Source organism: Marmota flaviventris, chromosome 10 (assembly GCF_047511675.1).
Source record: "Marmota flaviventris isolate mMarFla1 chromosome 10, mMarFla1.hap1, whole genome shotgun sequence".
NCBI classification, from domain to species: domain Eukaryota; kingdom Metazoa; phylum Chordata; class Mammalia; order Rodentia; family Sciuridae; genus Marmota; species Marmota flaviventris.
The window spans coordinates 114,460,308-114,486,219 of record NC_092507.1 but is presented as its reverse complement, the minus strand read 5'-3'; the positions used below and the strand labels follow the sequence as shown (position 1 = coordinate 114,486,219).

General features: G+C 40.6%; 2 protein-coding genes across 2 annotated transcripts; both read right to left on the bottom strand.

Annotated features, from left to right (window-relative positions):
• Positions 1-13,008: 13,008 nt before the first annotated feature.
• Positions 13,009-15,097, bottom strand: Pigm (phosphatidylinositol glycan anchor biosynthesis class M). The gene has a single exon (XM_027950731.2). The coding sequence runs from the start codon at positions 14,949-14,951 to the stop codon at positions 13,680-13,682; it is 1,272 nt and encodes a 423-aa protein (XP_027806532.1). The 5' UTR covers positions 14,952-15,097; the 3' UTR covers positions 13,009-13,679.
• Positions 15,098-24,519: 9,422 nt separating this feature from the next.
• On the bottom strand, positions 24,520-25,659 carry Kcnj10 (potassium inwardly rectifying channel subfamily J member 10). The gene has a single exon (XM_027950836.2). It carries the CDS (start codon positions 25,657-25,659, stop codon positions 24,520-24,522), a length of 1,140 nt encoding a protein of 379 aa, XP_027806637.1.
• Between the last annotated feature and the right edge of the window lie 253 nt (positions 25,660-25,912).

The window sequence follows — 25,912 nt, the reverse complement described above, 5'->3', positions numbered from 1 at the left end:
GGATTTCTATTAAAATCAGGTACAATATCAAGGTGTCTACTAGCGTGACCATTATTCAGAGTGATTATTACACTTTAGCCAAGTGGAATAAGACAAGAAAAAAAGAATGAGGAAGTGTACAAATTGAAAAAGAGAGGACAGGTTTATAATTTTTGCATGGTGATACAGTTACTTGAAAACTCAGGAAAGGGCTGAGATGTGAATCAACAGCAAAGCATTTGCCTCATATTCACAAAGTCCTAGGTTTGATCCCCAGTTCCAAAAAAGGAAAGAATTAAAAAAAAAAAAAAGAAGAAGAACCCCATCAAAATAATAATACGATGATTAGGAAAACTAATGCCAAAACAGTCATTATTAATTAGAGAAATCTCATAATGTGTCCAGCTGCAATATGAGTACATAAAACATAACAGCAATGGTTTTGACCTTAAAAGCCTGGGGGGCGGGGAGGGGGGAGGTGCAGGCAGACAATCAAAATGCACAAAGTACATGGGTGGGGGCATTCCCTGGACTATTGGAAACAACCGGTTCCCAACTCCTGCACATTTTTATCAACTAGGATTGTGACCCAGTTGCCGGGTAGCCTGATTTTTCAAAAGAACTTCTAAAACTAGATTTTTTGTATAAAATTTCCTGATTTGTATAAGCGACCAATTCAAAAATTACATGAATCAAATATATTCATAGGCTAGAAATGGCCATGGGCCTCCAGGGTATAGCTTTTGATCAGTACTTCATTACATGTACTTTACTATATAGCTACTCTGCAAATATAATGCAGAGAAATGTAAAATGAAGCAAAATTAGTTAACTTTTGAATAGTGGGTTGTTTGAAAGAAATAAAACTAAATTCCTACTTGTATCATATCCAGTAAAGTCCACAGATCAAGATTTAAATGTAAGAAATGAAATTAAACAAGCTTTAGAAAAAAATACATATGTATCTGTAAATATTTATATAATCTTGGGTTAGGAAATGCTGTTTAAAAATGACAAGAGGCCAGGCGCGGTGGCAGTGGCAGACACCTGTAATCCCAGTGGCTTGGGAGGCTGAGGTGGGAGGATGGAGAGTTCAAAGCCAGCCTCAGCAAAAATGAGGCACTAAGCAACTCAGTGAGACCCTGTCTCTAAATAAAATACAAAATAGGGTTGGGAGTGTGGCTCAGTGGTCAACTGCCCCTGAGTTCAATCCTCAGTCTCCTCTACCACCACCACCCCAAAAATACAGAAATCATAAAAGGAAAAACTGATCTTAATTATACATTTTTTAGCCCTTTGAAGTCAAAATATAAAAGCCTAACGGCAGGCTAGGAAAAATATTTACATAAAATATTTAAAACAATTAGGGTTAATGTCCCTTATATCCAGAAAATGATCTTAAAAATCAATAAAATCATCCTCAGTGAGTATTGAGTACAGGAGGTAGCAAAGCCAGTCACAAAATAAGAAATGCCAACCACCAATGATTATACTCTTCAACCTCACAGCTAAAGAAAGAAATCCAATCAAAATTTTCCCTATTAACTTGACGAAGATTTTTTTTTTTAGGATTATTTTTCAGGTCCGACGTTAACAAAACAAATGCATTTCTTTCTTTCTTTCTTCTCTCTCTCTCTCTCTCTCTCTCTCTCTCTCTCTCTCTCTCTCTCTCTCTCTCTCTCTCTTTCTTTCTTTCTACCAGAAATTGAACTCAGGGGCACTCAACCACTGAGCTATATTCTCAACCCTATTTTGTATTTTATTATTTTTATTACAAGGTCTCACTGAGTTGCTTAGCGCCTTGCTGAATTGCTAAGGCTGGCTTTGAACTGGCATTTCTCCTGCCTCGGCCTCCTGAGTCACCGGGATTACAGACATGAGCCACCAAGCTGGCCACACATGAATTTCTTGATGGTAAGAGTATAACACAATCTACAGAACAATTTGCCAATGTTTGACAGAACTCTTTGATTCAGCATTTCTATTTCTAAAGGTTTAGTCTAAGGAAATAAAAATATATACAAAAATTCAGTTGCCACGATGTTATTGATATACCAGCAGAACATAAAAACAAAAACAAAAACAAAAAACTGGAAACAAGGCAAATACTGAGAGATAATTAGCCAGATTAGTACATTCATACTGTGAAATTCTTGGCAGTCATTTAAAGTCTGAAGAAAATCTTGAAGACTTATTGAAAAATATTCACAATATATTGCTAAGGTTTTTTTAAAAAGTTTATTTTAAATTAAAGTGAATGACTCCAAACTCTACAGTGTATGTGATCTTTATGTGTCTGTATGAGTCTGGAAAGCTATACTCTGAGGTATGGTGACAGTGTCTCTGGATTGTGGATTTAGAGTTAACATGCTTCAAATTTCCTTTTTAAAATTTTTCCTTTTTTTTTTATAATGGACTTATTGTTTTGATAACAAAAGGGAAATTTTTATTTTTACTTGAAAAATAAAGTCCTCAAGGACTAATTGATTACTATAGTTATGTAGCCTTATTAGGTGGAACTAGGTAGAATTCATAGGGAAATTCGTACACGGTATGCAATTAGCAGGCCTCCCTTTCTACTCGTGTTTTGCTCAGACTGCTTTTAAAATGAATTCAAATGTTAAATGCTCATGAAGAGAACCACTCCAGAAATATGCAAAATGCCATAAGAGAGCTGAAGCAGGCTTTAGTTTAACACTACTCAAAATTAAATTTTTATGGCAAATAATCCACAAGGTGGATTCTCTGCATGGGGTTTATTAGAGTAGGCTCTAAGAACCTGGTTTTATCCATGGCCACTTAATATACTTAACTGATCTTATACAAATATTTACAGGCCCAAAGAGATTTATTGGCAGACTTGGCCTTCCCTCCAGGCTCAGTTAACAGTGAATTCCTGCCAACCCCTCAAATACACAGAAAGAGAAGCCAAAAAGATTTTGCCAATGATGTAAGCAAGGAAGTCTAGATCTGCAAAAGGTGTGGCATTTACTACATGAAGCTGAGAGTACATTCATAAACAAGAATGCAAATGTTCAAAATAAGCTAAGTATAACATATAGAAATTATACATCTCACATTAAAATGAGAAATTACAAATTTGTCCTTTACTTCCCAGATAGACTTCCTAATGTTGGATTGTCCAGAGCTCAGACTTAGGTATCATCCCAAGCAATCTCAGCCAGGCCCTTGCTTTTGAGTGACATCTATAATTTGGTGACTCCCAGATGTGTACTAAGATAGCTAACATCTCAAGCTTGACAGGATCAATTCCAAACTCTATATTCCTCCACTAATCTACTCCTTCTATCAGTCCTCAAAGTGCAGTAATGGACATTATTACCCATCTAGTTGCCTGAGCCAAAAGCCTAGGATTCATTTTGGATTTTCTTTTTCTTCTGCCTCACACCAAATCCATCAGCAAGTCTAGTCAGTTCTCTCTCCAAAATACAAAAATGTATTGCTGAATTCACTCACTTATCACCATCTCTACTACTATTACTCAGATTTAAACCACCTACTGAGTTTCCAGAGTATTTTTTATACCTTTTTTTTTTTTTTTTTGGTGGTGCTGGGTTTCTAACCCATGTCCTTGTGCATGCAAGGCAAGCACTATACCAACTGAACTAAATCCCCAGCCCCAGAGTATTTTTTAAAAGGATAATCTATGTGCAATTTTTTAAAAGCGTATTTTCTCTTTCCAGTGACTTTCTATTGCACATAGAAAAACAATAACAACAAAACTACTCCTCACTCCTTACAAATTGCTCTCTAGCAGCAAGGGTCTTTTTTCTATTTCTGGGATGCCAAGTTCATCCTCTCTGAGATCTGCTGCACTTTGTTTCCTATGTCTGAAAGGTTCCTGGCTATTCTCCTATATCAACTCCGTTAATTGGTTTTAAAAATAGTAAGAAATTAAGAAAACACATTGAGAGCATGCAGCGTGTAACAAGCAACTGAAGACTTGAGGGCCGGGGTACTTATCTCCCACTATTTTCAAAATAGGACACATGTGCTAAACCAATAATGATAATGACTGTGGTCAAAGTCAACTGAAGTGATTCTATGGCTCATGAGTTCCTCTTCCTTGGGACTAGTTTCAACAGTTAACTTCCTCTTGGAAATTTAAAAGTCAGAGACCAGAAGTCACCTGCTGTGGAATTCCTCAAACTGCCTGATTTCTTGCCTCGCCAGATTCCCCAGTCAGCTCCTTTTTTGGAGTTTATGAACTGTCCAATATTCTTTAAATTAGTTCTTTAGCTAAAATTGGTTTCTGTAACTTGTGACTGAAAAAAAAAAATTAAAAAGAGGTCCATCTTAATTACCTCGTTGTCCTCCTAGAATTCAGACCCATGAACTCTCACTGAGGTCTGTTGACTATTCCGGGGTATCTGTGGATCTCAATTCAACATTGATGTTGGTATACATGGGGCAATTTAATATGCACATATGCACATGTGCATCTAAGCGCATGCACAAACACACTTCTCCCCCCCCCCCCCCCCGCCCCTGCCGCATTCTAAGTCTCTTGTACTTTTCTCCAGTGTCCTTCAGGCTGGATTTCTGTTCTACCTTGATGTTTGCTCACAGTACATGTTTCCACCAATATACCAGGCTCCCAATTTTTATAAGAAAATAGTGAATTATATCTGCATACACGAAGGGGTCCTGTACATGCACCATCAATAAATCTGAGCTCTGAAAAGGAATCCTCTTTCACCTAGAAGGAGCTTACTTCTGTTGTCTTTCTTGGGTTTTCTTCTATTTCATTATCCTAGGTAGCTGTATGTACTCATCAGGGCAAGAGCAATAATTTTAGAGGTCAAAGATCCCTTTGATGAAGGCTACAGGCATTTCCCATAGGAAAAAGATGTACACACACACACACACACACACACAGACATACACACACACACACACACACACACACACACAATTTTGCATAAAACCAGGGTTCTTGAGCTTCTGATTAAGAATCATTGAACTGAGTGTATTAGCCTGTTTTTCATTATTATAACAAAATAACAGAGGCAGGCTAACTTTATAAAGAAAAGAGCATTGTGTTAGCCTTGCCTCAGTCTGGTGAGGACCCTTTTGGTACTGAGAGAGGGAGATGACAGAAAAGCCAGAGGAGCTGTGGATGCCACAAACCCTCCCAAAGACAAGCTCCCAGTGATCTAAGAACCCTTCACTAGGCTCCAGTTCCTAAGGGCCCACCACCTCTCATCACTACACTGAGGACCAAGCCTCCAAGACATGAACCTTTGGGGGTGGAGGACAAACAACATCCAAACCATAGCACTTCTGTGACCACTCGCCCTCCCACGCAGACACCACCATTAATTCTCACCCTTTTCTGGCAATAACTCCTCCAAGCCTCTGCTCAGAGACATTGATAAAATGAACCTCATTCCTCCCTCCTAGGGTTCATTTTGCTGAGAGAAAGAAAAACAAAAAGCATCCCCAACAATTAGAGGCAGTTACAAGTAGGAGTCATTAAACACTTCCCCTATTAGGACACTTCCCCTATTAGGACACTTCCCCAGGACAAACACTTCCTAATTTCCTAGATTAGCTCACCTTGCACAGGATAAGTTCGAATTGTTCTCCTTTATGAGGAGGCATTCTTGGACTCCCGGCTGAGATGAAGAAACAGCTGGGCCTATCAGCAGCACCCGTCCCAAGAATTTCTCAGGTGGGAAGATTATCATAGTGATTAATCTCATCCCCTTTTTGTTGTCAATTTCAGAGGGTGACATTTTTGGCCTTGTTCCCAGATTCTACAGATGTCGATTGGAAACCAGCAGTTTCCTGTGTACTATCTCTACCTTCTAATTAGAAAAGAGGTTTGAAAATGTTGGAGCTTTCTGGCTTGCCTTCCCCAAGCTAAATTAGAGTCTACAGGGGAAGAGAAAGAGGAAAGAGAAGAAATATGGAAAGAAGACTCAGTAGATAGGATTTAAAAAAAAAAAAAAGGCATAAAATTGAAGACAGGTCAACAACTGGACAGAATAGTCCATTTTTTCCCCTACCAATGCCAGTGGCTCACAAGACATATCCAGCTCAGTCTGACTCCCTGAGGGCTCAGGGATGCATTTATTTTGTTTGATTACTTGCTTTGCATTAGAGTCAACATGGTTTAGAGCAGAATTCCAAAGCAATAGACTAAATGTTTGTTTCCTTCCTAAAATCATACGTTGAAACCTAACCCCCATGTGTGGTGATAGGAAGTAGGGGTATTGGGAAGTGATTAGGTAGGTCATGAGAGAAGACCCCTCATGAAGATGAGTGTCCTTATAAAAGTGATTCTGGAGAGTTCCCTCACCCCTTCTGCTATGTGAGGACACAGTGAAAAGATGGCCATTCCCAAACCAGGAAACTGGCCCTTACCAGACACCAAATCTTCCAGAAGTTTCATCTCAGACTTCCCAGTCTCCAGAACTGTGAGAAATAAATTTCTGCTGTTTATATGCCACCATGTCTATTTTGTTATAGCACCCTGACAGATTAAAACACTCAATCTTGGCACTATTTGGGCAAGATAATTCTTTGCTACGGGGCTTCCCTGTGCACTGTAGAATATTCAGCAGCATACCTGACTGTAAGTCACTATACGTCAGCAACACAGCCCAGTTGTGCCAACCAAAACATCTCCAGACACTGCCAAGTGTGCCCAGGGAGGAGGGGAAATTGGCTCAGTCTGAAGAATCGCTCAAGAGAAGACAGACCTAGGTTCCGACTCTAGCTCCAACCCTAACAAGTCCATAACGTTGGGAGCAGTACTTCACCCCTGAGCCTGTTTTCTTGTCAACAAATAGTACTTACCTTAAAACCTGAGGATTAAAGGAAATGAGATGGAGCCAGGCAGAGTGGCACATGCCTGTAATTCCAACTCGGGAGGATGAGTAGGCAGTAGGGGATTGCAAGTTCAAGGCAATTTAGTGAGACCCTGTCTCAAGGAATAAAAGGGGCTGGGAATATAGCTTAGCAGAAGAACACCCCAGGGTTCACTCTCCAATATGAATGAATGAATGAATGAGTGAATGAGTGAATGAATTAATGAATGAATGAATAAAATGAGATGATGTCTAAAAAGCATACAGGCTTATTATAAGTACCCAACAAATGTTGGCTTTCCCCTATGCCCATTACATTTATTTATTTGGATTTTTTAATATTTATTTTTTAATTATAGTTGGACACAATACCTTTATTTATATATTTTTATATGGTGCTTAGGATCAAACCCAGGGCCTCGCATGTGCTAGGAGATGGATCACTCTACTGCTGAGCCTCAATCTCAGCCCCCCATGACATTTATTTAACAAACATTTTCACATACTTGTGCTGTATGGTAAAGACATAAACACAAAACACTTCTTGTCTTCCAGGAGCTAATGCACTAAGAGGGAAAAGGCAAATGCACAATTTAAAACAGCAAGCACAATTTTAGAGATTATATGCCAACTCCTCCAAGTCTGGCCCTCTTTTTCTTTTTTTCGTAATGGTAACTTTCTTTTTCCATAAACTTGCCATGTACTCCTCTTAATAAAGTTGGGTCTTGAAAAGTGGTGGCAGTTCATCTGACGACCCGGAGAGAAGCAAGCAGACGAGGCAGCGAAATAGCATTGACCAGGGCTTTGCAGCATAGCAATTTTAGGAAACTGTATTGTCTAATGGGCTAGAGTGAGGATGAGATGCAAGAAATTGATGCGAGAGGGAGGATGCTAAGGAATTTGGACTTCTTTCAGGTCATGGAGTACCCTAGGATGCTTTCATCAGGATGGTGCCACGATCAGATTTGCTTTTGAAAGCACATTGTGGCAGCAGTGTGGAGGATAAATGAGAGGTGGAATAAAGGGCGAGAGGAATGGAGAGCAAGACCAGTCAGGAGCTATCGATTCCAGATGAGAGATAATGAGGGCCTGCACTACAGAATTGGCAATGACAATGGCAAGGTGCCAGCAGGCTCCAGGGACATTAAAAAGTAGAACTGACAGGATTTAGTGACTGATTAGATTGGGGGAGGGTAGCCAAGTGGAGAAGAAGGAACAAGAAGTGATTTATAAACTTCTAGCTTAGAAAATTAGGTGGATACCGATGGCATTTAGAAATGACAGGCAGCGAGCGACTGTCTTTTCTTTTTCCCAGCTTCCACCATGGACACTGTGTAGAGAGCCCACTATTCCCAGCTCCCACTTGACAGACTCTTGTACAACTCAATTCCACAGATCTTGGAGAGTACTGTGGCATGCCCAAGCAGCTCAATGATACAGTGACTCCTGCCTGTCTTTACTTGGATCTGTGAAAACCCTGGAAAATAATACCAATGAATAAGAAATAACCCCTATTCCCGAGGAGCTCACAACCTAGATGGCATAGACACACCCATGAGAACTACAGTGCAAAGTGACCTGCACCATATAATGGAGATACTGATATATGCGAGAATGTTTCACAAAGGTCATCCTTAAACTAAACAGGAGCTGGTGAAGCAAACAAGGGGAGAAGGATATTATAGCCAAAGGAACAGCAGACACAAAAACACAAAGAGATAGGGCTGGGGATATAGCTCAGTTGGTAGAGTGCCTGCCTCCCATGCACAAGGCCCTGGGTTCAATCCCCAGCACTACAAGGAAAAAAAAAAAAGAGAGAGAGAGATAGTATAATTTGGTATTCCTGGAAGGAATATGAAATAGAGGAAGAGCCAGAAGATAAAAGGTCTCCTGGTCTAAATTAAGAATTATCAAAAGTATGATTAATCACTGAGCAATTTCAAGGAGGGAAGTTTCAAAGCCTCCAGTACTTATCCTGTGCAATTTCAGGTTGTGCAACTTTGTCTGGTTGATGGGTTAATGAAGTACTTTATGTCCATTTTCCTCTAATAACTTGAGTTAGTATCACCTTAGCATCAACCTCCTCTATTAGACTGGAAGTTCCTTGGAGGTAGGACTGTTGTATTAAACATCTTTATATCCCTAGCCTACCCGGCCCAAAGTAGGCTCCTACCAGACAAATGAATGACTTTTTCCTGCCTTCCCTACCTTCTAGAGCCCAGTGTGTCATCTTTGGCTACCTATAGCCTAATGTTAAGGGCAGTGAAGAGAAAGGAATAATAAATTTGGCTCCATATTAGAGTTTTGGTCCTAGTTCTAATATTTGCTTGTAGTGATAGAAAACGTAACACGTCCTCCAAACCACTTCATCTTAAATAGCACTCACTCCCCTCACCTGTCATCACCCTGTTTCTGCCATTTCTTTGTGACAATCATCAGAATCCTGTATTGCAGATGCTCTGTCTCACTCACAGCTACATCTACTTTGCCTAGAATAATGCCTGACACAGAGAAGATGCTCAGAGCCTTGTGTTTAGTAGTTTGGTAAATTAATAACATTTGCTGGATGAATGAAGTATTCCTATGTAATCAGCCATCATAATATAGAAAAAGAAAAGAAAAAGGCAAGGGATGTGGCTAAACAACAATGGCTTCAATTCCTGGTACAAAAAAAAAAAGAGCTTGCAGCTAGGTATGGTAGCACACACCTATAATCCCAGCAACTGGGGAAGTTGAGATAGGAGGATTGCAAATTCAAGGCCAGCCTCAGCAATTCAGTGAGAACCTGTCACAAAACAAAAATTTTTAAAAAGGAGTGGGAAAGTAGTGCAGTGGTAAAGCGCCCCTAGATTCAATCCCTGGTTGTGGGAGTTGGGGAGAATGACATGACTTGCAAAATCAAGAAGAATTGGAATCAAAAGCCCTGGGGTCCTGCATTGGTCTTCTATTAACCAATTTTTCAACTTAAGTCACTTGTTTCTAAGCTCAATCTTATCTGTTAAATAAGAATAGTAACATCTTCTACTCATCCCCATTTTACGAATCAGTATACTCATGGGGTCTCATATAATAATTTATCAGTGGAATGTTTGATTTTACTGCTAAATCGTCAACAATATGGACTTCATCTTTTCCCCCCTAAGTATTGGGGATTGAACCCAGAGCCTTGCACATGTTAGGCAAGTGCTACCACTGAGTTACATCCCCAACTTATGATTTGTCTATTACAGGACTTGACACATGACCAGCATCTATAAATAATTGCCAAAAGAATGGAGAGCAAAGGAGGTTAAAATTTTCCTTTGTTACATGAACTGAACTTCAAATATTCATCCTCCAAATTACTTTTAAATAGTCACTGTGTCGTTTCATTTTATATAGCATACATACCAATTAGCAGAATGTCTGAGCATCTAGAAATGGTCCTATTTAATTTGGTTTTTGTTTGGGATAATGAATACAAATGTTTTGACTAAATGAATGCTTCTTAGAGTGCTGAATAAATGCTTGTGTGATTGTGATATTTCTGACCTAGGCAGAAGACATGTGCTTCCATCTACAGAACACTATAAACTTTGAATGACCCCTCAACACAATGAAGAATTTAAGTGCTGGGGAGCTTAGGGATATAAGCCAAACCTCCACCCCTTAAAGTCAGCTAACATGTGACAAGAATACCCAAGCACAAAAAATGTCAAGCCTGAACCAGTTATCTGAACCAGAAATCTGCCTGTAAATCTTCACATATAAGAACTTATTATCTTTTCAAAGAACCAGATCAAGATTAGAAAGAATTGGGGCTAGGGGTATAGCTCAGTGGCAGAGTGCTTGCCACCTGGGTTCAATCTCCAGCACTACAAGATAATAACAATAATAATCACAATCATAATCATAAATAAAGTTTATAGTAACAGGTAGTTAAGAAAATTATTTTGCATAAATCCAAGTTCCTTCCTATATCCATTAGATTGGAGGGGGCAATAAGAACAAAAATAATTATATAAGAAATAAGGTAAATTGCTATGTAAGTTTAAGGTATTACTGAATGATTAATAAGGAAACCAGGGCTGAGGTTGTGGCTCAGAGGTAGAGCGCTTGCCTTGCATGCATGAGACAACTGGGTTCGATCCTCAGCACCACATAAAAATTAAATAAAAATATTGTGTCCACCTTAATAAATAAATAAGGAAACCAAAAGAATTGCAAATGGCAGGAAGAGGGAAAGTGAGGGAGTGGGGAGTAAGATTACTATAATTATGTTTTTATGTATATACAAAATGCCACAATGAAAGCTCCAACCCAATCCTGTATAATCAACATGCAACAATTTAAACATATAAGTTGCTTTTAAAAAGGCGCGGGGGGGGGGGGGGGTGTTGAAAGTAAAAAGCCAAAAAGAGATTTACAAAACTGGAAAGCAAAATTAAATGAAAAAGCTAAATCCCCCAAAAGATAAAATTAAAACACTTTACAAATTAACTTACTGTTGTGCAGCACATAAAATGTAAAATACCCTCTGAATCTCTTAAGAACACCTGCACTTCTTTGATAAACAATTTCTGGCAGAAATTTGGGGTCTTCTAACAATATCCTAAGAGAATGATCTAAAACATGAAAAATGTTTAAAGTTCTTTTTAGAATATTAAAAGTTGGATGTAATCTCAAAGGTCTAACAGTTGAAGAATGACATATTTATAATGTGAACATTCATGTGATAGAATATCATTTAGCAATTTCAATGCTAAATATGAAAAGCAAATAATAATAAGTAAGTAAACTTTTAAAAAATAGCCAGGGAGCAGGACACAGTGGCACATGCCAATAATCCCAGCAACTCGGAAGGCTGAGACAGGAGGATCACAAGTTCAAAGCCAGCCTCAGCAGTTTTGCAAGGCCCTAAGCAACTTAGTGAGACCCTGGCTCAAAATAAAACATAAAAAGGGCTAGGGATATGGCTCAACACTTAAGCACCTCTGGATTCAATCCCTGCTACCACGAAAAAGAAAAAGAAAAAATAGCCAGGGATACAAATAAAGGCAAGAGACAGGGAATTCTATTTCCCATTTCTTCCCTTCCAATTCTATCCAAAAAAAATTTAATTACAAAGTAATAATTTTAAAAATTATTAGTATAAAATAATAATTTAAATAGGCAAGAAAGCCATAGTTGGAAGGCCACTGGTTAAAGAGACATATATACAAAGAGCCCTCAAGATAAGACCTAATATGTGTTATGCGACTAGGTATTATAAGAAAAGTCACTGTCCTCAACAATTGACTGCTATTTTCATCCATACAGCAGGCCATGAACTGCTAATTTTTCCTTCTTTCTAATGCCAGGTCCCAAAAGATATCCACCAAAGAAATGCTGATGGTAATAGAATTCTTTATGACGACTAGTTCATAGACATTTTATTCTCAAAGACTTCTTAATGTCCGAATTGACATAAAAATTCTACTTCTCTGGAGCGTTTTGTTTGTTTACAGGTTTTTTTTTATTTTTGACATAAAAAGAATCTTTTAAACCACATTGAAGATGTGATTTTAAAACCACAATCACTAAGTCATACTCATATATTTTAAAACCACAATCACTAAGTCATACTCATATTCCTAACATTTTAGAATGTTAGGAAGCCCCAAACATAGATGGGCTTTTTTTTAGAAAAAAAAATTTAGGATGCTTGTTCCAACAATTCAGAAAGCATTTTCCATCAAAAATAGTGTTAAGGGAGACATCTCCGCCCTCTAAAGCCTTGTTTTCCCGATCTTACTGGTCTAGGATGTTTCTTGGGATGCGGCTTAGGCTCTGCAGGAGTCTCCCTCAAAGTTCTCCATTTGCATAAGGACACTTCGTAAGTGGGGTGTTTTCAAGCTGAGGAATGCCTTATTAACAATTTAACTGGGCTGGGGATATAGCTCAATTGGTAGAGTGCTTGGCTTGCATGCACAAAGCCCTGGGTTCAATCCTCAGCATAAAAAAAAAAAAAAAAAAAAAAAAAAAACTATATATATTTACAATACAGCCAACACTTGTTTAACTTAAAATCTGGGTGAAGTCTTTTTAGCAATCAAAAAGTTAAAATTAGTTAAAGTAATTTTAGTACACTAAAATATCCTAATAGTTTGTGTGTTTAAGAGCTTAAACATCAAAAGCAAGAGGATGTTTTTTAAAAAATGTAATCACTCAAGTCTAAAGGTGGATGGATTTAAATTTAATTCTTTTTGTATAAAACCAAACAGTAATCTAAGATATAAAACAAATTATAACTAAGTTATATAAAACAAATACATGAAACATGATTACAAAATTTGTTGGGTTACTTATCTTTTAAATCCCCACAATTAACATGAAACTTTAAAACTTTCCCAACTAAGCACTGTAGTACTATTTAATGCCTCACATCTTAAAAACAACAACAACAAAAACCCTGCACTTTAGGAATACTTTTTAGTTTTCACAGCAGTCAGAAAAGCTTCATAAAGAAAAAGTGGGGTGTTGAAGATAAGACACAGCTTAAGACAGTGGCACAGTACACTTGAAACAAATACTGGCTTAGACCTTATGTCTCTTAATGACAAGAACTTTAAGCATCTGATAGTTTCATTAGCCTTTGCATGTTCAAACAAGTAACCTTTACTTCCCATTGTGTCCCAAGTAAAAAGTCCTAAGATTTTTTTACAGGGTGGACCTCAATTATTGAGTCCTCTTTATATATAAGGCAAACATTGGTTTTAATTTCTGTTGGAACAAGGCAACTTTCACTAGAGCGCTTAGAATGTTCAAAAAAAGTTTCCAAAGCTCTCTTCTAGTCCATACAGAAAAGTCAATGTAACCTAAGTGGCAGAAGATATAGAAAATACATTAGTCATATTTGATTCTCTCTCTCAAGTTTTCCTCTTTGTAATGGGAAATAATCTGAATCAGGATACAACAGTTGATGAGAAGAAAGAACAAGCCAGCTAACCAAATAAACAGAAAGGTGTTCTTTCCTTGAAACTCAAGGACATAGGCAGGAGCCAGCCATAAGGCTTGCCCTATAAACCATAACATTAGGAGGAGGACAGCTCTTTTCCAGGGTATCCTCACAAGTGGCATCACAAGGGGCAGAAGACAGAGATACCAAAGAAAGTACTGGGAGGTGCAGACTTTGTTAAAAGTCACAAAAATGGATGTATGAAGAAAACAACAAAAGGCAAGGTCTCTGTAATAGGCGAAAGACACTGCTGAAAGCAAGATGAACTGTGGCAAGAATGCAGCAATTCCCAAGGTAAAACTCCACTTGCTCTCTGCAGTCAAATACAGCATGTAGAAGTATGGAGAAAAGTTATGACGGATATCCCGCCTAGTCAGGTGATAAAGGTAGGTATGCTCCAAAAATTCCCAACCATATTTATAGTAGAAACCGAAGCTCAGCGCAAAAAATGTGAGTCCAGCTACGGCTACAAAGAGCAACACTGCCCGATTACACAGCCTCTTCGAGAATTCGTACAAACGACAGCGGAAAGAACACCGGGATTCACGATGGCCTTCATCGTTGTTGCGTTCTGGCAGTAAGTGGAGAACTATGGGCAGGATGTAGGTCACTGGATACATCTTCATATGCACCGCGAAACCATAGAACACAGCAGCACCTGCGATGAGTCTTCTCTCTATTAGATACAGGGCCATAAGTACCAGGGAGGCGACAATGGAGTCCGCATTGCCTCGGCTGGACACTGCCATAGGCAGGGGGTTAAGAAGCCAAAAGACACAGTAGCCACAAGCCTGCCGGCGCCCCAGCCCCTTCAGAAGCAGAAGGCGGTATAAGAGGAAAGCGGTGAGGAGGTCACAGCTGATGAAGAGAAACTTTCCAAAGAGTTCGCTGAGGTAGATGTTGGGAGTGAGGAACCAACCCAGCAACGGGGTGTAACGATAGGTCGCCCTCAGATAAGGGGAGCGCCCTTGGGTGACGAAACGCGCGGCATCGGTGAACACGTGGTAGTCTACGTCCGTATACCTCAAGAGCAAGGTCCGGTCCTGGAAGACCCCATAGAAAACCAGGGCGACCCGGGCGAGGAAGGCCACGCCAAACACTCCGGCGGGCGGCACCCTCAGGTTCAGGAACCATTCTCCCCAGGGTTTAGTGGAGCCCATGATCTTTCCGAGACAGCCGCTCGGCGCCCCAGCTCCAAACTGCGTTCGTATCTCTCCAAACCTGGCTTAGATTCCTTGCCTAAGGTGGCCGGCGCATCTCCCACGAGCGAGGGCGCCACCAGACACAACAGAGGGATACTTCCGGCGCGAAGCTCCGCCCCCGCACCACTTCCGGTCTCCAGCCCCGCGCCGGGCTCTCCGTCGCCCCAGCCTTCCTCTGGATTGGCTGTCTTGCTGGCGCTTCTTCCTCCGGCGGAGGCGGGATTTCCGGTCGTAGGATAGCGCGACTTCTGCTTCCCGGGAGAGCTGTACTGGCCGGAGCCGAGTTATGTTTGTGAGTGACCGCTCTCCTTCACGCTCAACTCCAGTCGGCAGAGGGTCGGCCTCTGACGCCAAGCCAGCCGCAAGCTTCGTCCTTCACGCCTGGCTGGAGCCCCAGGAGTGAAAATGTAGGAATGAAAGGACAATAAACCTAAGCTAGTTTCTCGTGCCGTGCCTCCCCTGCTCTCCGGTATCCATTAGGGGTCTGTGGGCCCATAGAGCGGGCCAGGATGAGTTGAATGAGACCTGAGTGGGTATGACCCATGCAGTATTGGGGGAATACTTAATATTTAAAAATTATTAGCTGTCTATCTGAAGTTCCGATTTCAGTAAGCAGTCCATATTTCATCAAGCAACCCTAGGTGCAGGGGATAGGAAAGGAGGCCGGGAAGTCTCCGAGATTCCTAAACTGTGTCAAACCCTCGTGTCTCAGTACCTTTGTGTTTGCTATTCCTTCCACCAAGGTTGCCTTCTTCTCCCCAGTCACTCTGGCAAACACCCTCTCCAAACCTTTATGCTTCATCTCAGTTATCCACTCCTAGAGGGGTATCCTAGCCCTCAGTCCACTTCCTCATCACTTAGAATGATTTTGATACCAGTCCTCTCAATCCTTTGATCTGAGAGTAGAAGGACTGGGACAGAGGCCCTCTAAGCGCCAAAAAATTCATTCACAGAGAAGGCACTGCCCTATAGATAAAAATCCTGCCCAGTATCTGTCATTCCAGTGCTCCGATACTCCCTGTTTATTTTATTATTACAGCATTTGTCTTGTTACTTAGTAATTCTGTTTCCTTCTGGATTTCATCAGGACTCTGATTTGCTTGAGAACAGAAATTATACGATTTTTTTCTGTACCTCAACATCTAACATAGCACCTGACTTCAAATTAGTCATTTCAGTAACAGTTAATTGATTTAGATATTCCTCCTACTAGAAGACTACTAGAGTGGCATTCCTGGAGTGCTCTCAGCTCTCTTTTCCCCTTCAAATATCTTTTACCTTTGTCAATGTCTGCCCTTCACCCACCCAACTCAAACCTGATGTCCAGGACTCACCAAGGACTCCAGCCCATTAGCCTTTTCCCTTCTGCAGTCACATATTGCACTATTGTAGTCTGCATTGCAGAATTTGATACTTTTAGATTGTATTTATAAACCTTTCAGTGAGATCAGAGGGGTCTTTGGAGTAGAAATCATTATCTTATCCTTAATTTATTTTAGTTCCTCGCTTATCTATAATTCATAGAGGAAAAGAATAAATCAAAGATAGAGTCATAGTGACAGATAATATTAGGATAATTCATTGCAGTCTTAGACACATGGTAAATGTTCAGAAAAGTCTGGTCTGATGTGGTATACACCAGCTACTTGGGAGGCTGAGGCAGGACAATCACAAATTTGGGCTAGCCTGGGCAACTCAATCCGAATCCTGTTTCAAAATAAAATAAAGGCTGGGGATGTAGCTTAGCAATACAATGTTTACCTAGCCATGTGAAGCCCTGGGTTCTATCCCCAGTACCACACATATGCACACACACACACATATGCACACACAGTGTTTAATAAATTCCAACTGACTTGATTTTACAGATGGAGCCTGCTTCCTAGAGGAAGTCTTCCAGTCTAGTTAAAAGAAAGGAGGTGACTCCATCTGTTTTGAACATGGAGCTCTTGGGACTACTTCTCTCATCCATTTGAGAGTTAACATTTATTCTTTGAATGAACCTTGCTAATGTTTTATGTTCTATATTCACATTCTGCTATCTTTGTGTCCTTTAATGTGCCTTGGGTATAATTGTATGCCTTAGATCGATAATTACTTCTATGCATTTTTTTCTTGCAGTACATTAGCCACATATTCAGTGGCAGCACATCACCATTCAGATAATTATAATTATGATGATGATTTGTAATAGCTGGATTTGTTGAAGGCTTTTTTGCAATGTACCAGGCATTGTGTAAATACTTTTCTTTTTTAAAAAAAATTTTTAAATTTTATTTTTTGTTGTTGTTATTTTAGGTGGATACAATATCTTTATTTATTTTTATGTGGTGCTGAGGATGGAACCCAGTGCCCAGTGCATGCCAGGCCAGCGCACTACCACTTGAGCCACATCCCCAGCCCCTGTGTAAATACTTTTCATGTAAGGTAGATATTCCTACCTTTACAAATGAGGAAAATAAAGGCTTATGAAGGATAAGTAATTTTCCTAAGTCATACAGACAGCTAGTAGCAGAGCTGGAACTCCAACCAGTTCTATCTGACCCAGAATATCTTTATCACTGTGTGACTGACTTGCAATGTTGATTACAATCCCAATTTCCTTCTCTGTTTCCTCTCATTAAGCTCTTGTTTGAATTATCCTGATATTCTCTGTCACTATGACTCTTTCTTTGATTTATTCTTCTCTTCTATGAATTATAGATAAGTGAGGCTGAGTCCCAGAAGGTGAAGAATATATAGAGAGATGTCTGAGGATTAACTAAATTAGGGGTCTTCTGGCTGGGTTAGCTTAGGTAGTTTGACAGAAAGGCCTCAGCCAGTCTTTGCCCATGTGGCTAACTTAGTAGAGAAGGTAAGAGGTACCATAATTGGGCAGATATGGAAACACAGTTAATCAAAAGAAAGCGTGTCACTGAAGTCAAAGGTGGGAGATATAGATAATAGTTGTGGAAATGAAAAAGGGATGGAGTCCTGTCTCCTGTCTCAATTTTACTGCCAGATTAACATTCATAAAAGCATTTCAACTAGATTTTTTTTCCCTCAGACTTCTTCAGTGGCTCCCAACTGTCCAGAGGAAAAATAATAAATGCTTCAACTTGACATTTAATCCCTCCATTATCAGGCTTATCTTACTTTTCAACTTATTCACCTATAAAGCCCTGTATTCTGAATTTACTGTCTCCTAAACATGCCTGGTGTTTTCCTCCTCCTCGTGCTGTACTGTCTGCTGAGAAACTTATTTCAGTTCACTTACCTAAATGCTGTTGATCCTTCAGTGCCAAACACAACCTCTACTCCTCTGTAAACTCTTCCTAAACCTTAACCAGTAGAAATAGGCTCTTTCTCCCCCAAACAGTGTATTGTCTTTTCTATTTTTTAACAGTTAATGATGCTATGCTTTGTGAAATGTGTTATCTTAATCTTTTATGGTTTTTTAACAAGACATACCAACTCCACTGGGTACTAGCCATGTGAATTTTAGGCAAGTTCTTTGTCCTCTTTTCTTTCATTCCTTCTTGCTATATTTATTGAGTGTCTTTCATGCCAGGCACTGTGCAAGGTTCTGAGCTATACTGGTGACCACAAACACTTGACAGGAATCCCATCCATGTGTCACTTAAAGTCTAATGAATAAGATAGACTGAATAAATCCACAAGTGATGTAAAATGGCAGCTGTCATTAGTACTGGAGCTTTTCGTGAGATTCATTTGATATAAGATGGACATCGCCAGAGTGAAGAAGTCCAGAAGTTGGCAGGAAGTATGGAGAGTTCCCAAGAGGAAATAGCAGATGGAAAGCTATAGGTCTGCACATCTCCTGTTTGGTTTTTCTTTTCTTTTCTTTTTTTTTTTTTTGTACTAGGGATTGAACCTTTTTATTTAGAGACAGGGTCTCACTGAGTTGCTTAGCACCTCGCTTTTGCTGAGGCTGGCTTTGAACTTGCAATCCTGCTGTCTCAGCTGCTGTGATTATAGGCTTGCACCACCGGCCCCAGCCCCTTTTTTAATATTTTATTTAGAGCCAGGATCTCACTGAGTTGCTTAGGGTCTTGCTAAATTGCTGAGGCTGGCTTTGAACTCGAAATCCTCCTGCCTTAGCCTCCCAAGCCATTGGGATTACAGGCATGTGCTACCATGACCCACCCTCTACCTCTTGATGGCATGAATCATGTTTTATACTTCTTTGTTAGTCAGATGGTACTGTCCACACATTAGGAACTCTGTATTTGCTGACTTTTCTTGAATCTTATGTCAAATGTGTCCTAACCAGACTTCTTCTTGTTGTTTTTTTTTTTTTTGTGCTTCAAAACTTGTTAGCTTTATTAAACTTTATTTTGTTCACACAGCTTCTTTACATGTTGAGTAGCACTGATGAACGAACACATTTACAGAAGTCCTCTCACCATAGACAGTCTTTTAAATGTGCTTCAAATGTTTTAGCCACTTATTTAACAAGTGTTTGATATTAATATTAAAGAAATAAATGGCTAAAATACATATTGGTATATTTTTCTTTTTTCTTTTTCCTTTAAGAAAGAGGTCTATTTACCTCATAGTATTAGAGGCTGAAAGTCCAAGATCAGGAAGCCTAAGTATTTGGCCTCTGGTGAGGGCCCCCTGATGTGGGCCCTCTGGTGTGTAACATCAGGGCAGAGAAGCAAAAAGGAAAATCAGACCTCTTAGACTGATATCAGTTCTTGCCTAGAGTCTGTCCCTGTCAATGTTTTCCACAGAAATCTTATTCTTTTTAGATGTTAATTCTATACCTAGCATTAGCATATGCTATTTGTTATTGACCTTGTTATTTATATTTGTTTTTTACTACTCATTATTTTCTTTCTCTTTCCTCAAGTTTGTAGGAACTATAGACTTTTAGGAACTGTATTTTATATATATCTTATACATTTCATAGGTCTTAATCCCCTGGTGTTTTCTAAATGCTGTGGAATTTTTAAGGATAATAAGAAATCTAATTTGTCCCTCCTTTCTCACTTCTATCCCTCCAAAAGGAACAAGAGTCAGTGACTATAGACTCTTGCTTCTCATCAGAGAAAATTCAGGGCTGGATAATGACAACCGAGCCTTTCTCAAGCTAGTGATAGATAAGTAGAAGAGAAATCCATTTCTTTGAGATTTGGGGGAAGAAATGCCTGATGATTAAGGAATTGCCTTATAGAGCCTTGAGGATATATAAGGAAAACCAGCCAACAAGTCGACATAGTAACATGGAAGGAAAATTGGACTCATGGTCACTGCTGGAAGGGATTCAGAGCAACTTGACTTCCTGGATTAAGCTGAGCCAATGTTCAGATTTCTGGATCTTACTTTTTTTTTTTTTTAATCTTATCCTTTATGCTTTTTGTTTGTATGTTTTGAACCCAGGGCCTCACAAATTCTACCATTGAGCAACATCTTCAGCTAAATCTCTTCCTTTAAAACCAAATTTAAAAGGTATTTGCTAAAGGATCCTAAAGTTAATAAGGGAGTGTGCATAGAAGGAGTGGAAGAAATGATGTCACTAATCAGAGAAATTCAACAGAAGAGGACTGGCTACATGGTCAGAAATTCTATCACATCTAATTCATTCCTCCTCTTCGAGGCTTTCATAACAGTATGGGTTTAGATTTCTAAAATAAGCTAGAGTTAAGACCAAAGATTTATCCATTTTATTTAGTAACTTGTTTTGAACAGTCATAAATAAACCAAAACTCTCTCGTACATCTTTTTTTCCCTATGTAAATTCAACCTTGCTTAGTCTTTAACACAATAAATGGGAGAAACCATCCCTAGATACTTTTTCTTGGGTAGAGTGGCCATGGACCAAGTCTGGAGGCCCAACTCACTGCAGCACAATCAGTATGTTATTTTTCAAATAAACTAGGTTACCTAGGAGGGGTAAAGAATCAAGGTACTAGCCTTGGAGAGGGTACAGTGTCCCTGGCTTGTGCCAATAGTATGACTGGCTTCCTTCCTCTGCTCAGACCTCATAGGGAAAACCCTGGATGGTCTTATTAGCTGACCAGAGTCCAGGGACTGGGGTGAGTAAATGAGGTGAAACATAGTGTAGAGATTCCAGAAACCTCTCATGGAACTGTACCATCCCCTAGAGCAAGATGATAGCCCCCCCCCCTAGTTTCATACAGGAGCTTCAAAAGCCAAAATATCCCCATCCATACAAGTGCCAGGACTAGGATGCTTCTGGCGTGGATGGCACTCTCTTTAGGCAATTTGCAGCCATATAGAGGGCTGGGTCTCTGCCTTGGGAGGATCTTGGGCCCATCAGCTCTTTAGTCCTGGCATTTGGATTCTAAGGTTGAGGCTTCCCTTTAGTCCCTCCCAGATACAAAGGTTTTCAGCTTAGCTTAATTCTGGGGACTGGAGCTGCAGTTGTTCCCATCCCTGTGCAAGAAGGGAAAATAAAGCTTACTTTGAGAGAGGAAAATAGAAAAGAAGCCTGTGTGCGTTATGTATTTATTTATTCATTATTTAAAAAGGTGCTACAATAGCAGAATTCTGCTAGGGATGGGGGTACATAGTTTAAGTAGTAGATTTTCCTAGATTCGCATGGATAGAGTATCTCCCCCACCCATTTCCTCCTATCCCCCCTCTTCCTGGTCCTATCAGTGGCAGGAGCTCATCAAAACCATCAATGGATGCCTCCTTATTTCTGAAAAGAAGGTTTCATCTCTCTGTTTCCCAGCACCAAATCTGAAATCCATCAACCATCTCATTTCCATGTTGAAACCAGGGTCACTATAAGTCTGAAATTTTGGGTGTCATACTCCACAATCAAGGCAAAATATCTGCCCCCTTTTCTAAGTTCTCTGAATACTTAGTTTCTGTACATTCTGTATATTTGGGCATATATACATCTTTATACATATCTCTGTATATATTATCTCTTTTTTTCTCCTTAGATAAACCTTTCATATGTATCATATCCTAATTCCCCAAGACTCTACCCATCCCTTGTTTGCCAGCCCAAGAAAGTCTCAAGGGTTTCATTGATTTCACCAAGTCCTTCAGCCCCATTCTTTCTTATCTTCACACCCTGCGTATCCTTTCTCATCAGTTGTTTTTTACCCACCTTCTGAAATCTCCCCCTTAACATTTATGGCTATTATGCTGACATTCCAAGTCTATGGCTGATGTAGATGGGGCCCATTTCTCACCACACCCAGCTACTTCCAAAGATTATCCTAAAGCCTTGAAAGAGGATTCCAGGACAGAGGAGACAGGCTGAAGTCTAAAGAACCATTTAGGGCTGAGGGTGGGATAAACTGTTGGGGAAGAACGGGCTTATTGGAGAAGATGCCAGATTGCACTAATAGGACAGTATGATTTAAAGTGCAACTTAAAGCAAAGCCTGGGATAGCAGAGGAGGTTCAAAAAAGATTAAATCAGAAAATGTTCTCTTTGCACCTTGTTATCCAGGAATCTGAGAGCCAGAGTGGGGCTTAGAATAAGACAGCAGGGGAACAGGAAGAGAATACTTCCTTCAGAAGGAAAGCAGCAGTGCGCAGAAGAAACCAGATGGGGAACAAATAGATAAGAAAACACACACACACACACACACACACTGCAGTACATTTTGTCCTTATATGTTGAAAGAAATCAGATAAAGTTTAATGTTGAGAGCACAGAAGCTGGCTCCTTGCCTTCTGTTCTTTGTTTCAGATTTTCAAGTTTTTCTGGTTCTTATTTATATGAGGGCTGGAGAGTAATGGTGTGGTTTACAGTAAGTGGAGACTCAAGGGTCTTCATTTTCAAGATAAAGTTAGTTGAGTTCAAGGAGAGATCAATATGAGAGGAATATGCCAGTTGAATAGGTCCAGCCTTGAAACTGAGTGAGATTTTCTGCAAGGTTCTGCACAGAGAAGCATGTATACACTCGGTATAAGTGTGTAGCTTATAACAATTGGTCAAGTTCATCTTAAATAAACTGCCACTTGATTCATACAGGGATTCTATGCCAAACAACTTTGAAGGGGTTCCTTCATACATAAATGAAACCAGAAAACACTCATAGGATTTGGGACGTTACAGAAATTTCTGGTGTCTATATGCCCTTCCAGGACCTTTGCCATACTCCCCACTAGGGAACAAGGGATTGCCTGAATCATCTCCTAAAGAGGCTTTTTAACTTGCCTGAAACTGGCCCCATGGTAGAGGAGAGTAGAAATTATACTGATTTTCATGATTTTATACCAAATCTCAGAGTAGCTAAAGGAGATCATGGGTATTTGATCTGGAGGTATAATTTCCTCCCCTCCCAGTACTGCCTGGTGAAATAACTGTCATTTTTCAGAAAGATACCAGGAGGTGTAACAAAATAGTGGTTGCTAGCCAGAGAATTCTGCTTCTGCACAAACCTTAACAAAAGCATCACCAATACCCAGAGGCTCTGTAGAGCAGTTTAGAAATCTGAGAAGTTGCCCATCCCATGTGGTTGGCTTAACTTTCCTGGGGAATCTATACCCTGTGGATCTACTTTTAGTTGAGCATCTGTGTTAAAAGAAGGAAGTCCTCACATTTCTCTTCCTTTCTCTAAAGGGTTGGGGTTAAAGGAAGAGGGGTCTGGGCTAAATAGGAAAGGAAGAAGAGAAGCCAGGTACAGTGCAATCTGAAGTATCATTTTCAGACCTTTTCATAAGGCTTGGGCACTGGACTTATTTGAGGGAACATACTGGCGAGGATCCTCCCATTCAGAGAACACAGGGAAACAAATTTTCCCAGGGCTGCCTGGAGGATGTGTTCAAAGTTTTGGACAACAGCTCCAAAACTGAATATTTAGAATCCAGAATGGGTGCAAAGTATGTTGGTCATGACTATATGTTTCTCCAGTTAATCCTGATTCTCTGGGGGACAGAAGCTATGAGAGAACTGGTTATCCTGAGAATGTCCACTTGAGAATAGAAAGGGGGAAATGGTAGTATCCAAGGACCCAGGTTATGACCAGAAGTTACCAACAAAAATTAGATACATCATGACAAATTTTAGTTGCTTTCAACAAGGGTTGGTAGAATCCCCAAGATATACTGATTTCAGGTTCCTGTATTTCTGAGCACAGACTACAAGGTGACCATTAGAGAAAACCTTTCCTTAAGGAACTGGCTACATAGAAATGGAGATGGAGAGGGCTCCAACCTCAAGTCACCAAACACTTGTGGTGGCAGAAGGAAGGCACAGTCTATCCATCCAACCACATGTCCCTTCTAAAGTAAGTCTCCAAGCATGGCTGAGGCCTTTTAAGCCACTCCAGCCGAATCTTCCCTCTCCTTCACCCATCCTGGCATAAGGGAGTTGTGTGCATTGGGGTAGAAGCAGGGGGAGGTGGGGGAGACAAAGGGAGGAAAACTTGAACTCCAGTTGATTCAGACTTCCAAAGGCCTCTGGGTTAAAGAAGGGAGAATGGAGGATGGATGCTTCTGGAACTCTCCAGTGACCCCAGGTAGTATCCCTTGCCCAGGGCTTCAAAAGAAAGGAAAAGAGGCCAGAGGGCTGGGAAGGTGGAAACAGGCCCTCAGACATTGCTGATGCGCACACTTAGGGCACTGCCCTCCTTCTCAGCTTGTTCCCTTAATGACTCCTCCAACTTGAGCTTTTCAGGATCTCCATAGCGAACAGTGCTGTCACGGAGGCCACTAGGAGAGGCCACTTTCACAACCTGGTCAAAAAGGCTGAAGTCAGCTATGTATTTGCCACTGGCCGACAGTGAGATGGCAGGTGTGAATTCATAGCCCCAAAGGATCTCCTCCGGCAGGTAGGAAGTGCGCACCTGGCAGGTGGCACTTGTGGACTCCACTGTACCACTTAGGATCAGCACCAGCTCAAAGTCACCTTCACCACTGCGAAGGGGGAGATCTTTCAAGGGACTGGTCTCATCTACCACATGGTAGAAGGTAAGGGGCAGAATGAGGAAGGGACTATCCGAGGCTGTGTCTACTTGGAAAGTAACATTGACTTGATTGAGCCGAATGTTCTCACCCTCCTTTGTTTGATGAGTCTGAAGCAGTTTTCCTGTCACCTGGCAGCCAATGAGAAGGCTCTTACGCATATTGGCAACCCGGATCATAAGGCAAGGCTTCCCATTGTGCGAGGCTACAACTGCATGCTGGCTGAAACGGATGGTCTCCGCACGCTTCTTAGGCCGGGCAATCTTTGCCAGGAAAGTACCTGTAATAAAGATTTCCAAGATGGTGGTAAGCACCAGCTGGGCAATAAGAAGCACGATGGCCAGTGGGCACTCCTCACTAATGTAGCGGAAGCCATAGCCAATAGTGGTCTGGGATTCAAGGGAGAAGAGGAAGGCTCCAGTGAGTGTGTGCACCTGTACCACACAAGGGGTGTGGTTGGCAGGGGGGCCCAGCTCCAGCAGGTCCCCATGGGCCACAGCCACCAGATACCACACAACACCAAAGAGGAACCAGGTGCCTGCAAAGGTTGCAGAGAAGAGCAGGAGCTTGTAGCGCCACTGCATGTCGATAAAGGTTGTCCATAAGTCCTTGAGGTAGAGGAAGCGCTTGTCAGCAATGTGTTCCATTCTCACATTGCTGCGGCCATCTTTCGTGAGGACTCTCCGCCGTCGTATCGGTGGGCCCACTAGGGGCCGGCTTTCTGTCTGAGTGGTCTGGCTGTAATACACCTTGGCAACTGATGTCATCTGGAGGGGACAAGACAGCAGAAAGGTTATTGTAGAAATCCAGCCAACTCCTAGATATCACATAATAAGAATGAGGCATTAACATTCATTTTGGCCCTACTTATTTGTTCTTTTATTAGCAAATATTTATTAAGCACTTGGTATATTGCAGCCATTGTGCAAGGTGCTGATGACCAAAGGTGTAAATAGAATCACCCTTGCTCTCTAAGAATTTGAAGTCTAGAGACGAAGATACAAGTTTAGTAAGCAAATA

What these genes read in the sequence shown, in the direction of transcription:
- Pigm (XM_027950731.2), bottom strand. Translation starts at nt 14,951, where the DNA reads ATGGGCTCCACTAAACCCTGGGGAGAATGGTTCCTGAACCTGAGGGTG.
- Kcnj10 (XM_027950836.2), bottom strand. Translation starts at nt 25,659, where the DNA reads ATGACATCAGTTGCCAAGGTGTATTACAGCCAGACCACTCAGACAGAA.